The sequence below is a fragment of the Pediculus humanus genome, genomic scaffold, assembly GCF_000006295.1.
Source record: "Pediculus humanus corporis 1103172107484 genomic scaffold, whole genome shotgun sequence".
Taxonomy (NCBI): Eukaryota; Metazoa; Arthropoda; class Insecta; order Psocodea; family Pediculidae; genus Pediculus; species Pediculus humanus.
The window spans coordinates 6,503-15,332 of NW_002987101.1; the positions used below are offsets into that span (position 1 = coordinate 6,503).

General features: G+C 24.5%; 2 protein-coding genes across 2 annotated transcripts in view; both read left to right on the plus strand.

Annotated features, from left to right (window-relative positions):
* Phum_PHUM138160 (sterol regulatory element-binding protein, putative) overlaps positions 1-1,394 on the plus strand; it is a gene marked incomplete at both ends in the record, with an annotated part of 5,064 nt that extends 3,670 nt beyond the window's left edge. Inside the window, 6 exons of the mRNA XM_002424570.1 lie at positions 52-223; positions 320-458; positions 528-689; positions 779-914; positions 1,008-1,167; positions 1,382-1,394. Coding sequence (XP_002424615.1) covers positions 52-223; positions 320-458; positions 528-689; positions 779-914; positions 1,008-1,167; positions 1,382-1,394 — 782 coding nt within the window. The remainder of the gene's footprint in view (positions 1-51; positions 224-319; positions 459-527; positions 690-778; positions 915-1,007; positions 1,168-1,381) is intronic.
* Positions 1,395-3,976: 2,582 nt separating this feature from the next.
* On the plus strand, positions 3,977-6,531 carry Phum_PHUM138270 (uncharacterized protein; the record flags this gene model as incomplete). Its single annotated transcript, XM_002424571.1, has 7 exons — positions 3,977-4,105; positions 5,125-5,386; positions 5,505-5,664; positions 5,736-5,838; positions 5,919-6,096; positions 6,193-6,323; positions 6,415-6,531. The coding sequence occupies 7 exons, from the start codon at positions 3,977-3,979 to the stop codon at positions 6,529-6,531; spliced, it is 1,080 nt and encodes a 359-aa protein (XP_002424616.1).
* Positions 6,532-8,830: the final 2,299 nt, after the last annotated feature.

An 8,830-nucleotide genomic window follows, 5' to 3' on the forward strand; every position in this document is an offset into this window, starting at 1 on the left:
ATTATTATTATTATTATTAAAATAATTTTTAACATTTTTTAAATGAATTAGATTACGAAGATGAAATTGCTCACTGGTGGGCTTCAGCTGTTGGAGTTGCAACTTATTGGTTACTCGGAGAAGAAGAAGAAGCAAATAAACTTTACACTAAACTAGAGAATATTCCTGCCTTTTTAGCTAATAATCAAGACACTTTACCAAAAGCTTTATTGGCAGCTTTCAGGTTAGAGAGAGAGAGAGAGAGAGAGAGAGAGACTCTTTAAAAATAAGGTTGAATTTTAATTTGTTTATTATTGAGTGTTTAATTTTACAGGAGCAGAATAAAATTAAACGAATTACTCAAGTCAGATAATGAATCGGATAAAATTCAACTTATTAAATATTGTAAAATAGCCGGACAATTATTGGATGACAGTTTGACATTTAATTCTTGTAAGACAACCTCGTCAAAAATGTTGGTGAGTTTTCTTTACCTTTGTCCTATTAGTAAATAAAACATTTTAACAAAAAAATTTATCATTTTTTAGATTGTGCAGTTATTGATATGCGATTGTCTATTAGAGACGAGAACAAGGCTTTGGGAAATCGAATCTTTGGATTCTGAACAAAGTTTTAGAGTTCCAAATGCATTTTTGAGTGGTTTTCTAAGAGACGTGTCCAATTTGAGGAGATTAACTCAATATTTACCGGTAAATCTCGATTCAAATTTACAATGTCAAATATATTTACTGCGCGAATAAGAGAAAAAAAAAAAAAATTTTTTTTTGTTTTTTTTCAGAACGCTTTGCCCAGAGTATTTTTATACGAAGCCACTGCTCGATTAATGGCTGGTGCCGCACCGGCAAAAACGCAACAATTGTTAGATCGCAGTTTAAGACATAGAGCAAACAAACAATCTGTCCTTTGCGGAAAAGGTAACATTCATCAAACACTTGTTACAAAAAAAAAAAAAAAGTTTTTTTTTGGTCATGTAAAATATTTGAAAACAATTTCGTTAAATGTTTCAGATAAAGTTTCCCAAGATGGCATCGGCGAAAGAGAACATGCTACTGCTTTGTATATGGCTTGTAGGCATTTACCGACTCCTCTTTTGTCATCACCTGGAGAAAGAGCTGGAATGTTAGCCGAAGCCGTTAAAACTCTCGAAAGAATAGGCGATAAAAAAAGGTTAAAAGAATGTTATAATTTAATGAAGTCTTTTGCCGCAGGATCGATCTCTTCTACTTAAATATTATTCTAGTAAATTTGTATTTATTTTTATTATTTTTACATAATTAAATATACATAATTTTTTATTTAATTCAATTGGGTAAAGAAAACGATGTTGAAATGTCTGTTTCCACGATGGCATTATCTAAACCTCTATCGGTTGATCTTTCAGAAATTATTGGTGATTTTTTTAAACTGATGCTTGTCGCCCTATAAACTTCATTATTTGCTGATGGTAAAAGTTCTTCGGGAGATGGTTCTCTAAGTTCTATAAAATTTTAACATTTAATTATTATTATTATTATTTAGAACGAAATCATTTTGTTTTTGATTTTACCATTAAAAGCGAAAGATCTTTGTCGTTTTAACAAAATGCCAAAAATTCCCAGAGTAATCAAAATAATTATAACCAAAACGGCAACAAGAATTCTGTAGATATTAACCTTGAAAACAATTTTAAAAAATTATCATCAATTTAAAAAAAAAAAAAAAAACGACGAATTAGTTAAGACGATATTAATAATAATAATAATAATATTCACCCTCGAATCATTTTCATATGAATCTTCCCACTCTCTCATAACCAAAAGTTCTACAGTTTCTGATTTTAATTCATTTCCAAGTATTTTTTTAGAAAAACATTTATAAAATCCTGTTTCATCATCAGAAACACTCTGTAATTATTAAACGTACAACAAGATGTAATAATGTATTGGAAAAAAAATGAAAAAAAAAATAAATAAATAAATGATTATGTTCCTACCCTTATTATGAGTCGTCCTGACCATGCTTCATACCTGTATTTATTTTTATCATCATTATTCCATGGACCTACAATTTCATCATTTTTTAATAGCCAATATTGAAATTTATGAATTTTATCATTACTCGGACAAGGGATTATTGTTGTTTCACCTATTTTAGCTTTATGCACAATAATACCATCAACTTTATTTAACATATTTATTAATAAATAAATTATGGGTATTGTTATTAAATTTTTCATCTTTTATTAACACGATAAACACCTTTCGAGATTTTTTTTTTAAATCATTAAAAACCACCAAAAAAGTTTTTAAAAAAATGTTTTTAAATCTTTTATGACCCGATTATTAAAATAATAATAATAATAATAAAATTCTTATTTATTTATACGTAATTTATTGCAAATTGTTTTACTTTTTTTTATTATTTTATTTTAATATATAAATAAATAAAATAAAAAAAAAAAAATTATTTGCATTGAAGCTGATGTGAAATAAAATATATAAAAATAAAAAATTCATTAATTTTTTTATATATTATTTTTTCTTTAAATAATTTGTTCGCTCTTTGGCAATTACCCAATAATATATAATATATATTTATGTAAGTTAAAATTAGAAATATTAACTTTTATGAAAAGGTCATTTTTTTTTTATTATTAAAAAAAAAAAAGTAGGAAAATGTCAAAATAAAATAGTTTTCTTTCTTGTCTGTCTCCTATAAAAAGAAGGTTATTTTTTATTTATTTATTTTAATAGGATTTAAATTATTTTTTTTTTTTAAACTGGCAAAGGCTTTTCTCCCTTTGCCAGTTTAAAAAAAATTATTTATTTTTATTATTATTTCGAAACAGACATTAAAAAGAAAACAGTTCTCTGTTGCTTCAAGTTTACTCGACTAAAAGTATATTTTAACAGTATTAAGTCACTCTGGTGTTTCTCGCTGTCCCATAATTTATTTCTTAATAACTCTTAATAAATATTTGTGGGTACCTGTGAAATTTTTAAATCGAAAAGTATCATCATATATAATTTGTTAAGAAATATAATAATATATATAGTTGATGCCGAGTATCAGAAGTTTATAAATTTTTTTATAAGTAAAAATACAATTCAAAATTTTTATATCTTCAACAATCGCTTTGATTTTTTAAAAATTTTGAATATATAAATATTAATAAATTTTATAAAATGTTGCAAATCATTAATTAAAAATGAATAATAATACACTTTGACCACTTTACTTATTAAATTTAAAAGGAAAATTCATTTTAATAAAATATATTTTAAATATCCTAATAACTACTTTGCCTTATTGGAAAACAGGTAAATTCACTGACAACTTATAATAAGCGGTGACCAGTTGAGGTTATAAATACGTAAAATCGATGATGTAATTTTATAAATATAAACGTAAGACAATGTTATTAACTTATCTGAGTAGTATTTTCTAACTCTTTCTCTTTTTTTTTTTTTTTTTTTTTCATTTAAATTATTAATTTTTATTTACTTTTCTAATTATTTTCTCATTTCGGTAAATTTATAAACTAAGGATACCATGTTAAATGTAAAAGCAATTAATTATATTACGTGGGGTGAGGGGACGTAACAAGATTTCTTAAATGACAAAATATCCCATTGGAGCAACATGGGGAAAATAGATTTTTACAATTTAATATGAAAACGGCTAATGGTGTTATGGTGGAGAGGAATCAGCTGGTAGACAAACAATTCAGTAATAGAGTACGCAGTAATTTTCTTTTTTTTAAAAAAAAAAAAATTTGATTTTTAACAAGGAAATATTAATTTTAAAGATAAGTTTTTTTTTTTTTTTTTTTTTAAAAATATAATCTTAGCAAAGTTATAATTTGATTTGTTCAAACCGATGTAAAAGTACAAAGTTAAAAATAGATTGTTGATAAAACATTGAATTTTAATTTGAAAAAGTTACCTTCAGGCAGCCATTTCTTATTAGCATTAGTGTTTGAAAAGGGAAAACGAAAATGATAATTACTTGTAAGTGCTTGAATGTTTTTGTTGATGCTAAAGAAAGCTCAAAAAATCATTCTGGCATCCAACTTTCAACATTAAATTTATCAGAAGAAGAAGAATCTATTAATATATTCAAAGAGGTAAGTTTATTTTAATAAGGAAAAAAAAAAAAAGAGAAAAAAAAAATAGTGAATACCATACAGAGAAAAACAATATTTCTTTTTTTTGTCCTTGAAATAAAAAAAATAAAATAAAATAAAAGTATTTTAAGCAAATTTCGTGAGGTTTTTAGGTTTTCTAATAATCAATAAATATACCGGTGATTAGAGAAAAAAAAAAAAAAAATGATTTATCGAAACGTTATTTAGTCGATTTTGGCCAAATACTATATTTGCTTTTTGCCTTTTTATTATTATTATTATTATTATTTGAAACCCAATCAAGTTATTGATCATAATTATGTATTCATCTTTTTATTTTTAATTTGTTATAAAATAAATTTAAATGATGAACCATTCAAATTCATTTGTTTAAATGAATTTTTAAAAATAGTTTTTATTAAAAGTTATTTAAACCATATTATTATTATCACAAATTTTAAGTATTTCCTTTAACATTGTTGTAACTAACCTATTTTTTTTTATTTAAATTTTAGGTTAGAAGTGTATTAGGCTGTATCTATTATTAAAATATGAATAAAGATTGAAGTACAAAACAAAAGGAATAATATATCTTTTAATTGTATTTTATCTATTTCGATTTCACTTCTTTCTGTATTTACGATATTTTTTTAAATCAAGTTATTAATAAATTTTAATTATTATATTTTTTTAAAATATATTTGCTGATCAATTTCCCTTTTCAAATCATATTAAATAATTATTATTGTTGGTTATTTATCATTAATATCTTATCTTAAATATGGCAAAAATTATAATAGGTTAAAATTTAGATTTTATATGTTAATTTTTTTTATTCTCGTTCACTGAAAGCCCTAAAAGTTTGTTAGCAACATTTTGAATTAATGTAATTAGTTTGCTATCATGAATTAAAAATTTTTGTAAACAAGAAAGAAAACATTAAATTAAAGGATTTCGATAAAAAAATCTACATAAATAACATTTCATGATTTTTTTTTTTTTTTTTTTTTTCATTTTAGGAATTATGCGAAATAGAAATAAATAAAGTATCGATACAAGTAAAAGCACTTGTTCGATCAACCAATGTAGGACGTTGGATGATTGAACAATGTATTAATTGCTCAACCACCTGCTATTTGACTTCCTTAGATGGATCTCATACATTGGCAAATACAGCATTAATTTCACATTTGGATGCAGTTGCCGAAAAGAAAACATATAAAGAATATTCGCCAGTTTTTCAAATAATTGTCGAACCCCTAGTATCTGAAGAAAGTTCAAGTTATACAAATTTTTTACAGTCTCGTGAGTAATTTTTTAATTATTATTTTATTATTATATTCAGAAATGAAAAGAATTATTATTAATTTATTGTTTTTTTTTTTTTTAGCACAAAAAGTTCAAACCGCTTTGACATCTTTACAACAGCAATTAAATGATGCCATACGGGAACAAGTAACAAAGACTGAAGAAAGAATACGTTTTTATACCGAACAACAGTACAATTTATTAGACGAATTTCGTGATCGTGCAACCAAAGATCATAAATCTTTGGCAAGGTATATTTATTTCATCTTATTTACAAAAAAAATTAAATGTATTACACTAATAACAATTTTAATTTCATTAGTAAAATATTTGAAGCTGAACCACACGTGGCAGCAGTGAGCGATTCTGCATTTTCCGAGAGTGGTTTAGTTAAAGATGCTCAAGGGAAAAAAATAAATTCAAAGGTTTGTCGAATGTAATTTTTTTTATTTTTTTTATTTCAAAACAATCGAACGCGTATTTAATGCAACGAACGTTTAAATAGGTCTCCGATGAAAAATCATTCGTTTCACCAAATCATTCAGTTCAATCCTTTTCGAAAAATTCAAATGACGAACACAATTATTTCGATAGCGAAGGTTTATTCGTTCTAGAAGGAATGGAAGATTCCGTTTCGAACGAGCCAAATCATTCGGAAGGAGAATCCGATACGGATCACGATGGTATATGATTAATACATATTGATTTTTATTTTTATTTTTGGAATTGATGAATTGTTTGTTTGTTTGTTTGTTTGTTTGTTTTGGGTTTAAATATAGATTCCGGATCACACGATGAAGGAATCGATATTCATAGAAAAAGAACATCGTCATTTAATCTAGCAAAATCGTTACCAGTCAACGTGCCTGTTTATTCCGTACCTTCAACAAATTATAATAATGATGATGATGTAAGTGTAAAGGTGTTCATTTCCCCCCCCCTCTCTCTCTTTTATTATTAATTAATTAAATTAAGAGTAAATTTGAAATGTGTACTTACAGAGCAGTAGCATCGGTGCTGTTGACATAGCTGCATCAATAAAAGCACTCGCAAGAAGCGTACACGGAGATGCAATTTTCGGTGATCTTCCTCGTCCACGTTTCAGCACTCAAATATGACATGAAAATTTTTTTTCGTTTCATTTAAATCTGTAAAACAAGCGACATATTGTCTTTTATTAATTTTAATTTTAACTTTAAACTTTTTAAAAATAAATAAATACATATATAATACATAAGATTTAAAAAAAAAAAAAAAAAAAACGGTTAACAGTAAAATCTACATAATTATTAGTTATTATTATTATTATTATTAACTTTTTATCATAAGTCACGTTAAGAAATTATTTTAATACTACATAATCATTTTTATTATTATTATTATTATTTACATAAAGAGTATACATTTTTTTTTTTTGTCTTTCTTTCTTGTAAAAGAAAACTTTTTTTTTTTTTTGCTCTGAATTCAATGGCAAATCAAATAAATAAAATTTAAATCAAACAAAATCAAATCAATTATTATTTATGTTTGTCTTTAATAAAAAAAGTTAATAATAATAATAATAATAATAATAATAATAATAATGATTATATGAATTGATTGTTTTTAATTCTTACTCTGATAGTTTTATTATCGTGCCAAGAAGAATAAGAATAAGAGGGTAGTTTTTGTTTTGTTAATACGTTTTATATAATAAATTTAAGTTTAAATTTTTTTTTCGTTTTTTTTTTTTCGTTTTTTTTACTATTTTATATTTATAATCAATTTTAATCAAAAACTTTGTAATTTATCAGCGCCTAAATGAAAAAAAAAAAAAAAACGATAACAACAAATTTGGAGTAATAAAAAAAAAAAAAAGAATTAATTAACAAATAAAGTAAAAAAAAATATTTTTACTAAAAAAAGTTTTTACTAAAATTAGTAAAAAATGTTTTTGAGATATCAATAAGATTATTTATTACTTTTTTAACCGAGTAATTTTTCTTTTTTTTTTTTTTTTGCATAAATTCAGGAAAATTTTTATTAATAAAAACAAACTAGAAATATTTTTCCCTTTTTTTTTTCTCTAACAATAATTTATTTGTTTATTATGCTTACACGTAAAAGAAAAAATAAATTGCTGTATTTAATTGACAATAATAATAATAATAATAATAATTTTTTTTACGTAGAGTTGCAATTAGTTTAAAAAAAAAAAACGAGGGGTAGTTTTTTGCATTTGATGTCATAATTACTCAATGAACTGTAAGAGAAAGATACGCGAGAAAGAACCTACGAAGGGTTCTTATAGGGTGTCATCCCTTTTATTTTTTAAAAGAAAAATTTTTATAAAAGGAAAATTTTTCTGAAAGGAAAATCGTGTCCCAAATTGATTATTTAAAAATCGGACACGGTTCTTTATATTTTTTTTTTTTCTATTTTTTCCACTTTCGACGATTTTTTCTTTTAAATCGGATTAATTGAAATGAAAATTTATGTTGATTGATGCGATTTTGAAAAGCGGAAGAAAACTTTTTAGGATGACTGCATTTTCCATTTTTCCTTTTTGCCTTTTTTGCATGTTATAATTTTTGGTAACAAATGTATATTTATTTATACATTTTTTCACTCTTCCCTTTTTTTTTTTTTAAGAATAAGAGATTAAGGCCCCATTTTTTTTTTTTTTGGTGATTTGTAAAATTTGTATTTGTCATCTGTGGCTGTTCTCATTCATTCAAAATTTTTTAAAAGCCTTATTGATTCACACACACTTTCCTCCCCTCCCCCTCCCTTTTGCATTTATCGAATAATAATAAAAAAAAGGAATTTTCTCGTTGAAAAACTGACTTTTTTTTCTTTTTAAATAAAATATTTTTGCTCAAATTTAAAACAAGTGAACGTACCTTAATTTGGAAAAGTGCATTTAATTTTATTTCCCCCTCCCCCCCCCACCCATCCTTTTTGAAAACAAAAAAGTAAATAAGAATTTTTGGTTAGGTTTGTAAAAAACTATAAACCCACCTGTAGAAAAAAAAAAAAAAGAAAATATTGGGTGTGCCTCCCCCTTCCTCCCTCCCCCTCCACAAAAGAGTTTAAAACCCATTTTAAAAAAAAAAACGCCTACAAAGCAAACACGAGAAAAAGAAGAAGCGCCGGCCGGACACAATACCTGAAGCCTAACATTCATTTTTCAAATAATAATAATAATAATAATACAAAAAAGTCTTTGAATTTCCTTCAGGTTTTAAAGTTTACATTTCTTTTGTCTTCCTTTTTTTTTTTTTTTTCGATGACATTGCCTTTTCAAAAAAAATAAAAAACCCTACCTGTATCTTTTTTTTTTTATACATTATTTATGGTTGTATTTAAAAAATTTTTTCATTGTACTTTCATAATAATAATAATAATAATAATAATAATAAGAGTTTTTTGAACTTC